Source organism: Thalassophryne amazonica, chromosome 9 (genome assembly GCF_902500255.1).
Source record: "Thalassophryne amazonica chromosome 9, fThaAma1.1, whole genome shotgun sequence".
NCBI lineage: Eukaryota > Metazoa > Chordata > Actinopteri > Batrachoidiformes > Batrachoididae > Thalassophryne > Thalassophryne amazonica.
In genome coordinates, this window is record NC_047111.1 from 15,799,138 (window position 1) to 15,817,019 (window position 17,882).

Sequence of the window (17,882 nt, forward strand, 5' to 3'; positions counted from 1 at the left end):
TTCTCTTCTTTGTGCGCTTATTTAATTTCCTCCCTTGTGCCTCCTCTGTTCTGGTTTTTATGTCCACACCTGTCCCTCGTTAGTTATGTTTTGTATTTAAGTCACTCCAGTTCACTCCCTCATTGTGGGTCATTTACTTCCATCCCTTTTACATAATTCAGTTCTAGTATATGTCTTTCCAGCTGAGTCTTGTTAGCTTTTTCCTGTCACTCACCTCTTCTTCCCTGTGTTTGTGAGTATTGTTGTCTCTTTTGGACAATTGTCTTTCTTTTTGACAGAGGTGTCAAATCCAGCTTCAGAAATTAAAAGTCCAGCCACATATTTGTTCCATGTTCCCAATAAACCAGCTAGCTGTAATTCATTCAGCTCTTCAGGCAGGTGGATGAGCTAATTATTGAGATCACCTGTTTTAGGTGCACAGGTAGAAGCAACACATGGGAGGGTTTTTTCTTTCTTAAGCTGGATTTGACACCTCTGCTTTTTGGATTCACACCTTTTTGTCTGTTCATCTTGTTGTTGAAGGATCTTGGAGTTTCACTTTAATTGTTGACCTTGACCTTTGACCTTGATTGTTTGTCACATTATCAATTGAAGAATTTTGGACTTGTCCATTAGCTGAGATTCTGTCTCGTTCACTAAAGACACTGTCTGCATTGTTTGGTGAAGAAGAGGTGAAGAAGAGAGTGCAGGCAGGGTGGAGTGGGTGGAGAAAGGTGACAGGAGTGATTTTTGACTGAAGAATATCAGCAACAGTGAAGGAGAAACTTTACAAGACAGTAGTGAGACCAGCTATATTGGACAGCTTAGAGACGATGGCACTAACAAAAAGGGAGCGATGGAAACGAATGATGTGCTGTGGCGCCCCCTAATGGGAGCAGCCAGAAGAAGAAGAAGAAGAGGAAGAAGATTTTATTGTTGTTTTAGCCTGATCCCGTCAGATCTCAGAAGCTAAGCAGAGCAGGATCTGGTTAGTACTTGGATGGGAGACCTCTTTGGAACACCAGCAGCTGTGTGTGTTTCTCCACATAAAACTGGAGTTACGTCAGGAAGGGCATCCGGCGTAAAACTTGTGCCATTTACCAATGCGGATGTGGCTGTGTCCACTGTGGCGACCCCGAACAAAAACCGGGAGCAGCTGAATGACCAACAACAGTGAGGAAATGGATACGACACACTGCGATTATCATTGCAGCATTACGGGTGTATTATGAATGCATCGCGCACTTGTTGCGCGTGCACGGCATCTGCATTGCGATCATAAAAGAAGTGCACTCGGGCCTTTTGGCATCACTATTCACACCAACAATACAGCCTCTGGAGCAATTGCTGGACTTGGACAAGTTGATTGGAGTAAACAAGCAGTGAACAGGGTGAGTGGTGACATCAGAGGATCACGTCAGAGATCCTCTGACGTCTGAACGATTATAACAAGAAGTTAATTAATTAAATAATTACCTTTTTAGATGGCTCAAAATGCTTTTTGCAGCTTGCGTATCTGATTTGTATCCGCCGCAAATCAGATGCAAAGCAGACGTAATAACAACGCTTTATTCATGGCCAATCTGTATGCAGTCGCTACAACTTATTTTAGTTCGTGATGTGGACATGATGGGCACGCAAAATATCTGTTTTACACGCTGTCCCAGTCCGCTGCCAAGCCGCAAATCCCTGTCAGTTACGATATTAGCAGATGATGGCGAATATACAGTGCATAGATTGAGTATGTTTGTGTATGTATTGAGCAGTGTTGCCACAGTTACTTTGAAAAAGTAATTCAATTACTGATTACTGATTACTCCTTGAAACAGTAACTTAGTTACTTTACTGATTAATCAATTGGAAAAGTAACTAAGTTAGATTACTAGTTACTTTTTTAGTTACTTTCCCCAGCTGCCGACAACAACCCTCTGCCACCTCAACATGACAATGATACCTGTTTTGCCAAAACTCACTTTATAGTCACCCTTTCTTGACTTCAATGAAAATAAATACTTGATTTATAAAAAGTAAAATAAACACCTCTTTCTTGACCTCATATTTAACTGTTGACGGCACTGTAACAGTAAAACTTGCAATTTCTAACCTACATTGTTTATAAATGTAACTATTAAATTAATTCTAACATTTTTCTAACATTTAAATTCTCTCTAAACATTTTACTTGTCGAAATTATTATTGTTTTAAGTAGTATTAGTAGTTGTAGTAAAAAAAAAAACGGCTTCAAAAGTGGACCTTTAATCTAGGGGTGTTGTGGGGGGCACATTCTTGCACCACGCCCCCATTCCATCTGGATTCGCCCCTGCTTTGGCGTTTGAGCACAAAGAATGGATAACATTCTAAATTTATCAATCAATCAATCAATTTTTTTTATGCAGAAAACATGACCAGATTTACAGGTAAGAAAGTTTTATTGCGTTTTAACATCATGTGGTCCTCAGAAAGAGAGTTTAGGTGCATTTGAGTGGAAAATAGTGTTAGTTGTTGACGCGTCACGGAGGATCAGCTGTTTTTAGCAGCAGATACGGAGCGGCTCGGAGAAAAAAAAGCATAAAAATGTCTTTGTAAAGCTCAGTGTAGGTGTGCTGTTGTCACTGCGTTTTAAGAGGTGAGGACGAGTCATAGCTGCTGCAAAAAACCACGGATGAACAGCTCACAGCTCGCTTAAAGTGGGCAGTTCAGTCGAACCCCGACCCCCTGCCCACGGACCAAGTTTAATGCTGCTAACAAGCATGTTTCATGACATCGAGAAACATATTTTCATCAACTCTTTCTATTCTGACTTTGACTATGAACATGTGTTCTTCAGAATTTACACTATAATGTCCAAACAACTGTGTGTGTGTGTGTGTGTGTGTGTGTGTGTGTGTGTGTGTGTGTGTGTGTGTGTGTGTGTGTGTGTGTGTGTGTGTGTGTGTGTGTGTGTGTGTTTTCTCTCTTGACAATAAATTAAGTTTGTCTGATTATCAGCAGTGATGTCGTTTTATCTCGTCTGTGGGTCAAAGGTCAGCTCTGTTTCCCAGCATTCCTCTGTCTGTAACTCAGAACCGTAATCCAGCAGGAAGCTGAGACGGGAAACAGCGGCTCTGAATCCGCGGTCAGACTTTTTATGACGACGTCCCGTCAGCTGTGAGTGACACTGACAATCAGAGCTGCTGTGTTCCTGTAAGACCAAACACACCCAGAGGGATGAGGTCACGACCTTTTACTCAAGTCAAATGCTGACCTCTGGTGACCTCTCCAGGATCCCTGTCAGGGTCAAGTGCTGATCCACTGTTCCACAACCTGGACACAATCAGAATTCATTTGACACAATTGGACAATCAGAGCAACATTTTATTATTGTTAAGATTATTATTAACTTATGATTATTATTATTGTCATTAACTTATTATTGTTGTTATTGATATTATTATTATTATTATTATTAACTTATTATGTTCAGACGCACACAAATTTTTGGTTTGAAAAGCCACAAATGAACCTGGACGGAGGACAAAAGGAAATATTGAAGCTGTGTGAATCACATGCAGTTGTGGTCCAAAGTTTATATCCAGTCGTCACGGTAACTTTGGGCTTTTAATGATGTCTTTGATCTGTTCTTTTGTCAGGGTGGAACGACTGAACTCACTAATGACTCTAAAAACTAGAACTGGCTGCACAAGGTTAAATTTATTTTGGATCGTCAACGAACAATGTGGGTTCTGTAATTATTTATTATTACAGAACCCACTGTTATTTACAGAATATGTATTCAAACGGCTTGTAACACCAGAAAACACACGTTTCATAGTATTTACATTAAATTTCCATCTGATGCAGGAAAACACTTCAGTTTGCGTGATCGTGTTGATTTCTTTTTAAAAAAGATTAATATTTTTCAAAAAAATATCAGAACATCTAAACATTTGTTTGCTTGTATTTACTTCTTAAAACTAAAATAAATAGTTTGAAGACTAAACCTCAGTTGAACGATGTCTCTGAAACGCTGAACCTTTTTTTAAAGTTGGGATATAAAAGTTGTTTTATAACTTCCAAGTAAAGAAATAAATCCCAAACTAATCTCACATGTTTATAGTTTTATTGATTCTTTGATAGAAAGAAGATTAAAAAGATTTATTGAATTTTGTAGATAAAACTCAGAAGGATGATGGGAACAATTTAGATGGAAGACACGCCCACAGATTCCCAGCATTTGGTGATCATTAATCAGGAATTTGTCAGCGTCCTACAAAGAATAAGAATTATAATAATAATGTGCATGGTGATACTAATAATAATAATAATATTAATGATGATAATAACAATAATGATACTGATGGTGATATTGATGATGATATTTCTTTGTTGGGTTTCTGTGTGTAAAAGATGCACTTTTTTCTCTGCAGTTATAAATAATTTATTTTCACACATGCACACTGAGGTGAAAACTAACTTTAGATGTGGAGAACATTTCAAATAAAACAAAGTATAAAGTAGTAAGTATTCAGAACTGTAAGTTGAGCTCATCAGGAGAAATTCTGTCCTTCTGGAAAACTTTCATATCTTAAAACTCAAGAACCTTAAAACTCTCAGGATAGAAATTTTGAACCAATAACACTAAGAGGTCAAAGCTGTACATGCCAAAAAATATAATAAGCATCCTACAAAGAATAAGAATTATAATAATAATAATGTGCATGATGACACTAATGATAATAATAATGATATTAATGATGATAATAATAATAATGATACTAGTGATGATACTGATGATAATATTTATTTGTTGGGTTTTTGTGTGTAAAAGATGCACTTTTTTCTCTGCATTTATAAATAACTTATTTTCACACATGCACACTGAGGTGAAAAGTAACTTTAGATGTGGAGAAAATTTTATTTAAAATAAAACAAAGTATAAAGTAGTAAGTATTCAGAACTATAAGTTGAGCTCATCAGGAGAAATTCTGTCCTTCTGGCAAACTTTCATATCTTAAAACTCAAGAACCTTAAAACTCTCAGGATAGAATTTTTAACCAGTAACACTAAGAGGTCAAAGCTGTACATGCCAATAAATATAATAAGAATTAATTAATGAATGTTAAAAAATGACGCCTTTCTGACTTTTATAAATGACTTTTTTACTGAATTGCGTCAAATTGTAAAGTGCAAGAAACCCTGAAATGTTCACATCAGCCATTAGATGGTGACAAAATCTGCTCAAATGTGTGACAAGAACTCAACTGATTATTCATAAGAGAAATTAAATTTTGATGAAAATAAAATAAAGAACTTACATTTGTGTCTGTTGACCTTTTGGACAATTTATGAGTCTGAATCCATGAAGACAAAATGACGTTTAAACAGATTGTTCTTCTTTTATTTACAGTAACGTTTTTCCTTCCACTTGTTGTGACATCAATGTGTCACATTCACGTTCTGCTCTAATACAACTGTTTTTTTTGTTGTTTTTTTTTATGAATGTGAAAATAAAGATTTCAGCAAGAAGAGCAGATGATTTAGTGTTTGTCTGTGTAAAGTGTCCTAAAGTGTCTCAGTGGGTTTTTCTTCTTGATCCAGTCTGTTGGGCTGCAAAGTGACTGTCAGTGGAACAAATGAAGACTCGTGATTCCTGCCATCTGCTGAGAAATGAACATAAAGCAGTAAAAAGCCATAAAAGCTGAGTGAAGGTGAAGCAGGATGATGTTGGTGCACGTCCCCTTTGAATTGTGTTGACCCCTGAACCATCCGGTCACACAACAAAGCAGCGAGCTCAGGAAACTCCTCAGAGCCGAGAAAACAGTGACGTGTCATTTCTCAGCACAACTCAAGGTTCAGCTGTTTGTTTGTGGGTGTGGTCACGTGATCCAGGTGAGTGGGCGTGGCTCAGGTGTATAAAGAGCAGCAGCTCAGTCTGGACTCATCACTGAGACACCTGAGGACATCATCACTGAGACACACCTGCCTCCATCTCCTCCACACAGGAACACATCATCATGGTCACCATGACGACCGCCGCCTTCCTCTGCCTCCTCCTGGGCGCCGCCTTTGCAGGTCTGATTCCTGGACACTTCAGTCGGTGCACAAATACAATATGACACGACTGTGACAGTGTTGTGATTTTGTCTGCAGCTCCTGCTGAAGATAAAGACCTGAAGGTCGCCGGTGAGTGTTTTTGATTTCATGCATGCAGACGAGGAAATGAAGAACATTAATCTGACATCAGCACTGCTCTGATTGGTCCACAGAAACACCAGCCGAGGCCCCGACCAATCAATTGCCTGATGCAGCAGGTCGAGATCCAACATTTTTATATTTACATCCATTTTTAATTTGATCTGCACTGAAAAAATAAAAACAATCATGATTCCGCGTCTTTGCAGTTCTCATGAACTTCTGCCCGACTGGCTGGTTCAGTTACGGATCTCGCTGCTTCCTGTTCGTCAACAGTTACAAGAACTGGTACAGTGCCGAGGTACGACCACTGTCACGTGACCTCAATGTGCACGTTAAGTCTGTCAGAATGAGGATCCACGGCTGCAGGCCGTAACCATGGTGATGATCTGGATGGATACGTGATCTGCACAAAGATTCAGCTACATGAATCTTTTATTTTGAAAAGTCAGGAAGGAAGTCATTCCAAGAAACTCCAGAAGGTCTGTTTCCAGAAATGTTGACCAAAAAGTGAGTGTTGTGTTGCTTCCTCTGTCCTCCAGGAGCACTGCAGTACCCTGGGCGGCCAGCTGGCGTCAGTGCAGAATGGCAGAGAGTACATCTTCCTGCAGCAGCTGACACAGGGCCACCAGAGGACCATGGCCTGGCTGGGAGGCTTCAACCTGCAGGTCTGAACAAAGCACAGCGCCACCTACAGGCACTGACACCATCAGGGAGGAAAAAAGAGATTCGATGAATCAGGACTTTATGCTGCGTTGCAAATGGGAAGTCGGTAATTCTGAGTCTGTGTTTCCGACTTCTAATCTAAATTCTTTCACGTGCATCTGCTCCAAAAAACATGAGGTTTGTGACCTGCTGCTGGACTGACAGCAACACCAAGATCCTCAAGTGGATCCAACTTGTGGATCTACAGCCAGAAATAAAATGGAACAAGGTGAAATCCAGATTGAAAAGATGTTCCTGCTGGTTCGTCTCAGGGGGGAATTCCCCTTCAGCTGAGCTGGTAGAGTCTTGGTCTAAAGTCCGAGCAGTCTGGGGTTCAAACCCCACCGTGGTCATAAAGATATGAGTCAAAGCTGGAAGTGTGAATCAAAGGAGGGTCTCATGAGCTCTGGTTTGTCTTTCAGAACAAGTGGATGTGGATCGACCGTCAGGGTTTTTACTACACGACCTGGTTTAGTTCATCCTCTATCACCAACGCCGCCTGTACCTTCCTGCGCTCCACCTGTAAGTCCATTTTCTGTCTTCACATCTTTATCAGAAGAGTTTGTATGTTGAAGCTTTGAACCATGATTCAGTTGGAAATGAATCAAACTGTCTGTAATATGTCGAATATCAACAACAAAACTCCAAGTGAAACATTATTAATCAATATTCATTTGTTCACCACAGAAACATTTTTTGATGATTTTTTACTCTGAAACATTGACAGATTCAAACTTTGACTTTTGTTTTTCAGCTAATGGTGGTAACACCAACTGCTATTCTACTCAGAGCTTCATCTGTGCCAAGAACCCGTTCGGTTGTTAATGTCTGACTCAAGATCAGTTTCTCGCGCCATTTTTAAGTCATGTGACTTCTATCCACTGTTTACTGGAGAAAAATCATCTTCGGTTTCTTTTATACTGTGAAGTTTGTCAAGTCAAATCTTTGAAGAATCCTTTTGATGATTAAAAACAAAAACTATGAAAGTGTTTATACAAAGACGTGTTTGTGATTTTGAACTGTGTAAAATAAAGTCAGCTTTGTTCATAAAGTCTGTAGTTTTTCATTGAAAAGATGATGAAAGTGTCAGTATATAAAATAAAGATTAAAAATGAGTCACTGAGGAATTCATGTAAAAAAAAGTGAATTGATTGTTAAAAGTGAAATCTGCCGGAAAATGGCTGATGTCCAGCTCTTGTGATAACCAGAGAAATTGCACACGACGGTCCCGGCTCCACACAGCCATCTGTTTAGAAATGATGTGGTGGTTTCTGCCTCTCGATGGCGGCTCGGAGCGCGGCGAGCCGTGCACCATTGTGGGCCGTCCTTAAAGCTGTAGTAACACTCCTTATTCTCTGTGAAGCCCGTAAAATTTTCACCGAAAGCCAGATAAATTTTTCGAATGGTTTCCACCTGCCTGTCTCTAACAGTTTCTGAAAAAATTCTGATGGAAAAAAAGCCCAAATCATTCCGCCATTTCCTCGCAATGAAACGACGAGAGGGGTGGACCAGTGCTCACTCAAAGCCTGCCCACAGGTGAATGATGCAACCGACAGGCGTGGAAAAACTCACGCATGCGCATGAAGGTTCAAGCTTGGCTGACGTAAAAACATATGAATCAAATCCATATATTTTTTGCATAAAATAAAAAGGTCGGATACTTTTCTCACAGACCTCGTATATATTAACAAACTATATACAATCCTTAACATTTCTAACAACATTTCACACCCATTCTCTTCCATATACAGTGCCCTCTAACATGATTGGAACACTTGGTACTTCACACATTTTAAAATTTTCATGCTATTTCAAATACAAAACATAAAAAAAATTATAAAATTATCTTACTTGAACTCAAACTGAAAGCAAATCTCTACAACTTGATATAAATTAATTAAAATATAAAAACCAAGAAGATGGGTGTCAGGATTCATAGTGAGTAACTGGCAACGCAACTGACAGATACAAAAAAAAGAAAGGAAGGCGCGAGTGGAAAGTGCTCAAAAAAGTATAACACTTTATTATTAACAAAACAGAACAAAAGAAAAGAAAATACAACAAAAAGTTAAAAACATGCTGCAGCAAAAGAAAAACCCAGACGCTCCAGGGCATGTGGCACGCTGGACTTTTATACTCCCATGTGGGCATCAGTTGGCAGGTGCTGCTGATCAGCTGGGCGGATCTGAGATGTGGAGGCAAGGCAAAAATCAACATGCGTAACAGGAACAAACAGAATGCAGGACACAGAATGAAGACTCACAGAAACTGGAGGTAGAGTTAAAAAAAAAGGCTTTATCTGGAAAAATGGCAAAGATTCAGTACACGGGTAAAAGGAAGAGTATGTTAAGAGTGTGTTGGAGGTTAAGCGAGTGTCTGACAGGGTGATGAGTGTGAAGTTAGAAATTGAAGGGGTGATGATGAATGTCATCAGTGCATATGCCCCACAGGTAGATTGCAAGATGAAGGAGAAAGATTTCTGGAGCGAGTGAGATGAGGTGGTGGAGAGTGAACCAAAGCATGAAAGAGTGGTGATAGGAGCGGACTTCAATAGGCATGTTGGTGAAGGGAACAGAGGTAATGAGGAAGTAATGGGCAGATATGGCATCAAGGACAGGAATGTGGAAGGACAGATGGTCGTTGATTTTGCAAAATGGATGGAAATGGCTGTGGTGAACATCTACTTTAGGAAAATGGAGCAGCACAGGATGACATATAAGAGTGGAGGAATGTGCACATAGTTACAGGTTACACTTACACATTCTGTGTAAGTGTAACCTGGGTGGTAAATCTACGGTTTCCTATCTTGCTATCTTAACATATTTGTTACATAAGTCATTCACATTGTGTATGTATTTCAGGTGCTTATTGTTTTTTATTTGCTTCTCATGATTGGGTTTTATTTAGTTCTTCTTGAGTTGTCCATTTTTTCTCTTCTTTGTGCACTTATTTGATGTCCTCTCTCATGCCTCCTCTGTTCTGGTAATTATGTCCGCACCTGTCCCTTGTTATGTTTTGTATTTAAGTCACTCCAGTTTGCTCCCTCATTGTGGTTCATTTACTTCTATCCCTTTTACATAACTCAATTTGAGAATATGTCTTGCCAGCTGAGTCTTGTTAGCTTTTTTCCTGTCATTCACCTCTTCTTCCCTGGGTTTGTCAGTATTGTTGTCTTATTTGGACAATTGTCTTTCTTTTTGGATTCACACATTTTGTCTGTTCACCTTGTTGTTGAAGGATCTTGGAGTTTCACTTTGATTGTTTGTCACATTATCAAGAGAAGAATTTTGGACTTGTCCATTTGTTGAGATTCTGTCTCGTTCACAAAAGACACTGTCTGCATTGTTTGGGAATTGGATTATTGGAGTCGTTGAATCACTGCCACCTGACTGAATTAATGAATACCTTTGTTTTTGCCCTTCTGTGTTTGGGCTACCTGCATCTTAGGGTCCAATCCTTTCTTCTCAGTAGAATAATCCATAACAAGGGGAGAGTGTAGCTTGACAGCATAGGATGGTGGTTTGTAGGATGACTTTAGAGGTGAAGACGAAGAAGAGAGTGTGAGCTCAACAAAGGATCAGATGGTGGAAGCTGAAGGAAGAAGACTGTTGTGTGAAATTAAGTGAACAGATGAGAGAGGCACTGGATGGAGGGGAAGCAATTTTGGACAACTGGAAAAGTACGGCAGATGTGGTGAGGGAGACAGACAGGAAGTTACTGGATGTGACATCTGGACAGTGGAAGGAAGACAAGGAGACTTGGTGATGGAACGAAGATTACCAGGAAAGCATAAGGAGAAAGAGGTTGGCAAAAAAAGAAATGGGATAGTCGCAGAGATGAAGAAAGTAGACAGGAGTACAAGATTTCACATAAGGCGAAAACAGAAGTGGCAAAAGATAAGGAAAAGGCATTTAGCGAGCTGGACAAGAGAGTGAATAGAGAAAAGGACTTGTACCGATTGGCCAGACAAAGGAACAGAGCTGGAAAGGATGTGCAGCAGGTTAGGGTGGTAAAAGATGCAGATAGTAACGTGCTTACAAGTGAGAGTGTGTTGAGAAGGTGGAGGGAATATTTTAAGGAGCTGATGAATGAAGAAAATGAGAGAGAAAAGGCTGGATGATGTGGTGAGAGTAAATCAGTAAGTACAAGAGATTAGTAAGGATGAAGTGAGGGCAGCTAGGAAGAGGATGAAGAGTGGAAAGGCAGTTGGTCCAGATGACATTCCAGTGGAGGCATGCAAATGCTTTGGAGACATGGCAGTGGAGTTTCTAACCAGATTGTTTAATAAAATCTTGTAAAGTGAGAGGATGCCTGAGGAGTGGAGATGAAGTGCGCTGGTTCCTATTTTTAAGTACAAGGGTGATGTGCAGAGCTGCAGTAACTCAAGAGGCATAAAGTTGATCAGCCACATCATGAAGTTATGGGAAAGAGTAGTAGAAGCTAGGCTTAGAAAGCAGGTGAAGATCTATGAGCAACAAGGTGGTTTTATGTTGAGAACGAGCACTACAGATGCAATGTTTGCACAGAGAATACTGATGGAGAAGTATACACAAGGCCAGAAGGAGTTATATTGTATGTTCATGGATTCAGAGAAAACTTATGACAGGGTGCCAAGAGAAGAGTTGTGGTATTGTATGAGAGAGTCTAGAGTCGGAAAGAAGTATGTGAAGGAAGTGCAAGACATGTACAAGGATGCACTGAGATGCGCAGTAGGAATGACTGACTTATTGAAGGTGGAGGTGGGATTACACCAAGGATCAGCTCTGAGCTCTTTCTTGTTTGTAATAGTGATGGACAGGATGACTGATGAGATCAGACAGAGTCTCCATGGACTATGATATTTTCAGCCTTTTAAGGCTGCTTCTTAGAAAACACAACAAACTTTATTACAGTTTATACACAGTGATTCCACCTGCTGCCCTTATCCCGCTCACCAACACCAACCCCGTTCCAGAGGTGGATCCAGCCTTTTAAAGGCCTGAGGCTCCCTGCTGGTTCCTCTTAGAATACCACGCAGATGACATTGTGATCTGTAACGAGAGTATAGAGCTGGTTGAGTCTAGCCTGAAGAGATGGAGATATGCTCTGGAGAGAAGGGGAATGAAAGTCAGTAGGAGCAAGACTGAGTCCATGTGTGTGAATGAGAGGGAGCCCAGTGGAATAGTGCAGTTATAAGGAGCAGAAGTGATGAAAGTAGATGAGTTTAAATACTTGGGGTGAACGGTCCAAAATAATGGAGAGTGTGGTAGAGAGGTGAAGAAGAGAGTGCAGGCAGTGTGGAGTGGGTGGAGAAAGGTGGCAGGAGTGATTTGTGAGCGAAGAATATCAGCAACAGTGAAAGAGAAACTTTACAAGACAGTAGTGAGACCAGCTATGTTGGACGGCTTGGAGACGGTGGCACTAACAATAAGGGAGCGATGGAAACAACTGATCTGCTGTGGCGCCCCCTAATGGGAGCAGCCAGAAGAAGAAGAAGAAGATTTTATTGTTGTTTTCGTGTTTTTGGAGTGTGCACAGCAGATGTCGGGTGATTTTGAAGGTATTTCCTCAGACGTCCACACAGTAACTTAGATTTGGTCAAACTAGTGAGCAGGACAGAGGACACAATGATCTGAGGTCCAGAATGTCTCATCCTGCCCAGAACAGAAACACGTTGTGATCTTTGCTCTCACATGGTTTATGTGAATTTTCCAGCAGGTTTTGTTCCAGAATGGAATCGAGAAACATATTTTCATCAGCTCTTTCTATTCTGATCTTGACTATGAACATGTGTTCTTCAGAATTTACACTATAATGTCCAAACAACAGTGTGTGTGTGTGTGTGTGTGTGTGTTTTCTCTCTTGACAATATCAATCAATCAATCAATCAATTTTTTTATATAGCGCCAAATCACAACAAACAGTTGCCCCAAGGCGCTTTATATTGTAAGGCAAGGCCATACAATAATTATGTAAAACCCCAACGGTCAAAACGACCCCCTGTGAGCAAGCACTTGGCTACAGTGGGAAGGAAAAACTCCCTTTTAACAGGAAGAAACCTCCAGCAGAACCAGGCTCAGGGAGGGGCAGTCTTCTGCTGGGACTGGTTGGGGCTGAGGGAGAGAATCAGGAAAAAGACATGCTGTGGAGGGGAGCAGAGATCGATCACTAATGATTAAATGCAGAGTGGTGCATACAGAGCAAAAAGAGAAAGAAACAGTGCATCATGGGAACCCCCCAGCAGTCTACGTCTATAGCAGCATAACTAAGGGATGGTTCAGGGTCACCTGATCCAGCCCTAACTATAAGCTTTAGCAAAAAGGAAAGTTTTAAGCCTAATCTTAAAAGTAGAGAGGGTGTCTGTCTCCCTGATCTGAATTGGGAGCTGGTTCCACAGGAGAGGAGCCTGAAAGCTGAAGGCTCTGCCTCCCATTCTACTCTTACAAACCCTAGGAACTACAAGTAAGCCTGCAGTCTGAGAGCGAAGCGCTCTATTGGGGTGATATGGTACTACGAGGTCCCTAAGATAAGATGGGACCTGATTATTCAAAACCTTATAAGTAAGAAGAAGAATTTTAAATTCTATTCTAGAATTAACAGGAAGCCAATGAAGAGAGGCCAATATGGGTGAGATATGCTCTCTCCTTCTAGTCCCCGTCAGTACTCTAGCTGCAGCATTTTGAATTAACTGAAGGCTTTTTAGGGAACTTTTAGGACAACCTGATAATAATGCATTACAACAGTCCAGCCTAGAGGAAATAAATGCATGAATTAGTTTTTCAGCATCACTCTGAGACAAGACCTTTCAGATTTTAGAGATATTGCGTAAATGCAAAAAAGCAGTCCTACATATTTGTTTAATATGCGCTTTGAATGACATATCCTGATCAAAAATGACTCCAAGATTTCTCACAGTATTACTAGAGGTCAGGGTAATGCCATCCACAGTAAGGATCTGGTTAGACACCATGTTTCTAAGATTTGTGGGGCCAAGTACAATAACTTCAGTTTTATCTGAGTTTAAAAGCAGGAAATTAGAGGTCATCCATGTCTTTATGTCTGTAAGACAATCCTGCAGTTTAGCTAATTGGTGTGTGTCCTCTGGCTTCATGGATAGATAAAGCTGGGTATCATCTGCGTAACAATGAAAATTTAAGCAATACCGTCTAATAATACTGCCTAAGGGAAGCATGTATAAAGTGAATAAAATTGGTCCTAGCACAGAACCTTGTGGAACTCCATAATTAACTTTAGTCTGTGAAGAAGATTCCCCATTTACATGAACAAATTGTAATCTATTAGACAAATATGATTCAAACCACCGCAGTGCAGTGCCTTTAATACCTATGGCATGCTCTAATCTCTGTAACAAAATTTTATGGTCAACAGTATCAAAAGCAGCACTGAGGTCTAACAGAACAAGCACAGAGATGAGTCCACTGTCCGAGGCCATAAGAAGATCATTTGTAACCTTCACTAATGCTGTTTCTGTACTATGATGAATTCTAAAACCTGACTGAAACTCTTCAAATAGACCATTCCTCTGCAGATGATCAGTTAGCTGTTTTACAACTACCCTTTCAAGAATTTTTGAGAGAAAAGGAAGGTTGGAGATTGGCCTATAATTAGCTAAGATAGCTGGGTCAAGTGATGGCTTTTTAAGTAATGGTTTAATTACTGCCACCTTAAAAGCCTGTGGTACATAGCCAACTAACAAAGATAGATTGATCATATTTAAGATCGAAGCATTAAATAATGGCAGGGCTTCCTTGAGCAGCCTGGTAGGAATGGTGTCTAATAAACATGTTGATGGTTTGGATGAAGTAACTAATGAAAATAACTCAGACAGAACAATCGGAGAGAAAGAGTCTAACCAAATACCGGCATCACTGAAAGCAGCCAAAGATAACGATACGTCTTTGGGATGGTTATGAGTAATTTTTTCTCTAATAGTTAAAATTTTGTTAGCAAAGAAAGTCATGAAGTCATTACTAGTTAAAGTTAATGGAATACTCAGCTCAATAGAGCTCTGACTCTTTGTCAGCCTGGCTACAGTGCTGAAAAGAAACCTGGGGTTGTTCTTATTTTCTTCAATTAGTGATGAGTAGAAAGATGTCCTAGCTTTACGGAGGGCTTTTTTATAGAGCAACAGACTCTTTTTCCAGGCTAAGTGAAGATCTTCTAAATTAGTGAGACGCCATTTCCTGTCCAACTTACGGGTTATCTGCTTTAAGCTACGAGTTTGTGAGTTATACCACGGAGTCAGGCACTTCTGATTTAAAGCTCTCTTTTTTAGAGGAGCTACAGCATCCAAAGTTGTCTTCAATGAGGATGTAAAACTATTGACGAGATACTCTATCTCACTTACAGAGTTTAGGTAGCTACTCTGCACTGTGTTGGTATATGGCATTAGAGAACATAAAGAAGGAATCAATTAAATAAATTGATAGGTTTGTCTGATTATCACCAGTGACGTCGTATTATGTCATCTGTGGGTCAAAGGTCGGCTCTGTTTCCCAGCATTCCTCTGTAACTCAGAACCGTAATCTGGCAGGAAGCTGAGACGGGAAACAGCGGCTCTGAGTCCACGGTCAGACCTTTTATGACGACGTCCCATCAGCTGTGAGTGACGCTGATGATCAGAGCTGCTGTGTTCCTGTAAGACCAAACACACGCAGAGGGACAAGGTCATGACCTTTTACTCAAGTCAAATGCTGACCTCTGGTGACCTCTGCAGGATTCCTGTCAGGGTCAAGTGCTGATCCAGTGTTCCACAACCTGGACACAATCAGAATTAATTTGACGCAATTAGACAATCAGAGCAACATTTTATTATTATTATTATTATTATTATTAACTGATTATTATTATTATTATTAACTTATTATTATCATTAACTTATTATTGTTGTTGTTGATATTGTTATTATTATTATTTTTTATTATTATTAATATTATTATTGTTGTTGTTGATATTATTATTATTATTACTATTATTATTATTTGCATATTGTTATTTTTAACTTATTATTATTATTAATAATAATAATAATAATAATAATAATAATAATAATAATAATAATAATAATATTCACTTATTATCATTATTATTGTTGTTGTGTTTGAAGTAAATCTTTCCAGATGTTAGTAAAGAGCCCATGATGGTCTTGGTTTCCTCCAGACTGATGATCTATAAATGAAAAACTGGTGAGCTCATTTCAACCTGCATGAAACTTCAAAAACACAAATATGTTCAAAAATGCCAAAAAATATAATAAGAATTAATTAATGAATGTTAAAAATGACACCTTTCTGACTTTTATAAAATACTTTTTTACTGAATTGTGTCAAATTATAAAAGCGCAAGAAACCCTGAAATGTTCACATCAGCCACTAGATGGTGACACAATCTGCTCAAATGTGTGACAAGGACTCAACTGATTATTCATAAGAGAAATTACATTTTGATGAAAATAAAATAAAGAACTTACATTTGCGTCTGTTGACCTTTTGTTTCTTTTATTTTGAAAAGTCAGGAAGGAAGTCATTCCAAGAAACTCCAGAAGGTCTGTTTCCAGAAATGTTGACCAAAAAGTGTGTGTTGTGTTGCTTCCTCTGTCCTCCAGGAGCACTGCAGTACCCTGGGCGGCCAGCTGGCGTCAGTGCAGAACGGCAGAGAGTACATCTTCCTGCAGCAGATGACACAGGGCCACCAGAGGACCATCGCCTGGCTGGGAGGCTTCAACCTGCAGGTCTGAACAAAGCACAGTGCCACCTACAGGCACTGACACCATCAGGGATGAAAAAAGAGATTCGATGAATCAGGACTTTATGCTGCGTTGTAAATGGGAAGTCGGTAATTCTGAGTCTGTGTTTCCGACTTCTGATCTAAATTGAAAAGATGTTCCTGCTGGTTCGTCTCAGGGGGGAATTCCCCTTCAGTTGAGCTGGTAGAGTCTTGGTCTAAAGTCCGAGCAGTCTGGGGTTCAAACCCCACCGTGGCCATAAAGATATCAGTCAAAGTTGGAAGCGTGAATCAAAGGAGGGTCTCATGAGCTCTGGTTTGTCTTTCAGAACAAGTGGATAGTGGATCGACTGTCAGGGTTTTTACTACACGACCTGGTTTAGTTCGTCCTCTATCACCAACGCCGCCTGTACCTTCCTGCGCTCCACCTGTAAGTCCATTTTCTGTCTTCACATCTTTATCAGAAGAGTTTGTATGTTGAAGCTTTGAACCATGATTCAGTTGGAAATGAATCAAACCGTCTGTAATGTGTCGAATATCAACAACGAAACTCCAAGTGAAACATTATGAATCAATATTCATTTGTTGACCACAGAAACATTTTTCTTGATGATTTTTTACTCTGAAACATTGACAGATTCAAACTTTGACTTTTGTTTTTCAGCTAATGGTGGTAACACCAACTGCTATTCTACTCAGAGCTTCATCTGCGCCAAGAACCCGTTCGGTTGTTAACGTCTGACTCAAGATCAGTTTCTCGCACCAGCTTTAAGTCATGTGACTTCTATCCACTGTTTACTGGAGAAAAATCATCTTTGGCTTCTTTTCTACTGTGAAGTTTGTCAAGTCAAACCTTTGGAGAATCTTTTTGATGATTAAAAACGAAAACTATGAAAGTGTTTATACAAAGACGTGTTTGTGATTCTGAACTGTGTAAAATAAAGTCGACTTTGTTTATAAAGTCTGTAGTTTTTCATTGAAAAGATGATGAAAGTGGCAATATATAAAATAAAGATTAAAAATGAGTTATTTAGGGCTTTGGGAACTTGCTTGGGAAGTTTTGGGAACACTCACTTGCGGAGCTGGTTGGACTTGTACTGCTGGGAGGCTAGTCAAGACAGGTGGGATTATAGTTGCGCTGGAAATGGTTGGTGGAGCTTGGGTAGCTGGAGTGGACTGGTGTGGTCCTGGGGCACCTTGTGAGTGAAGTGGTGAAGGCTGATCTCTAATAGAGGACCTTGGGATGAACTCACATTCACTTTGGGGTCTGGAAGATGGAGGACTCTTTATTCCCCTTTCTTTAA

The 17,882-nt window shown here is 39.9% G+C and overlaps 1 protein-coding gene and 1 pseudogene across 1 annotated transcript; both read left to right on the top strand.

Moving 5' to 3' along the window:
• Window positions 1-17,533, top strand: part of LOC117517896 — a 30,634-nt pseudogene extending 13,101 nt beyond the window's left edge.
• On the top strand, window positions 5,564-7,709 carry LOC117516802 (ladderlectin-like). Its single transcript, XM_034177659.1, has 7 exons — window positions 5,564-6,030; window positions 6,109-6,141; window positions 6,225-6,269; window positions 6,360-6,451; window positions 6,693-6,818; window positions 7,278-7,377; window positions 7,610-7,709. The coding sequence occupies exons 1-7, from the start codon at window positions 5,973-5,975 to the stop codon at window positions 7,678-7,680; spliced, it is 525 nt and encodes a 174-aa protein (XP_034033550.1). The 5' UTR covers window positions 5,564-5,972; the 3' UTR covers window positions 7,681-7,709.
• Window positions 17,534-17,882: the final 349 nt, after the last annotated feature.

Excerpts from the sequence above, each read along its gene's own strand:
- LOC117516802 (XM_034177659.1), top strand. The coding sequence starts at position 5,973 with ATGGTCACCATGACGACCGCCGCCTTCCTCTGCCTCCTCCTGGGCGCC. Across the intron at positions 6,819-7,277 it reads TGGGAGGCTTCAACCTGCAG|AACAAGTGGATGTGGATCGA; the intron begins GTCTGAACAAAG and ends TTTGTCTTTCAG. Across the intron at positions 7,378-7,609 it reads TACCTTCCTGCGCTCCACCT|CTAATGGTGGTAACACCAAC; the intron begins GTAAGTCCATTT and ends TTTGTTTTTCAG.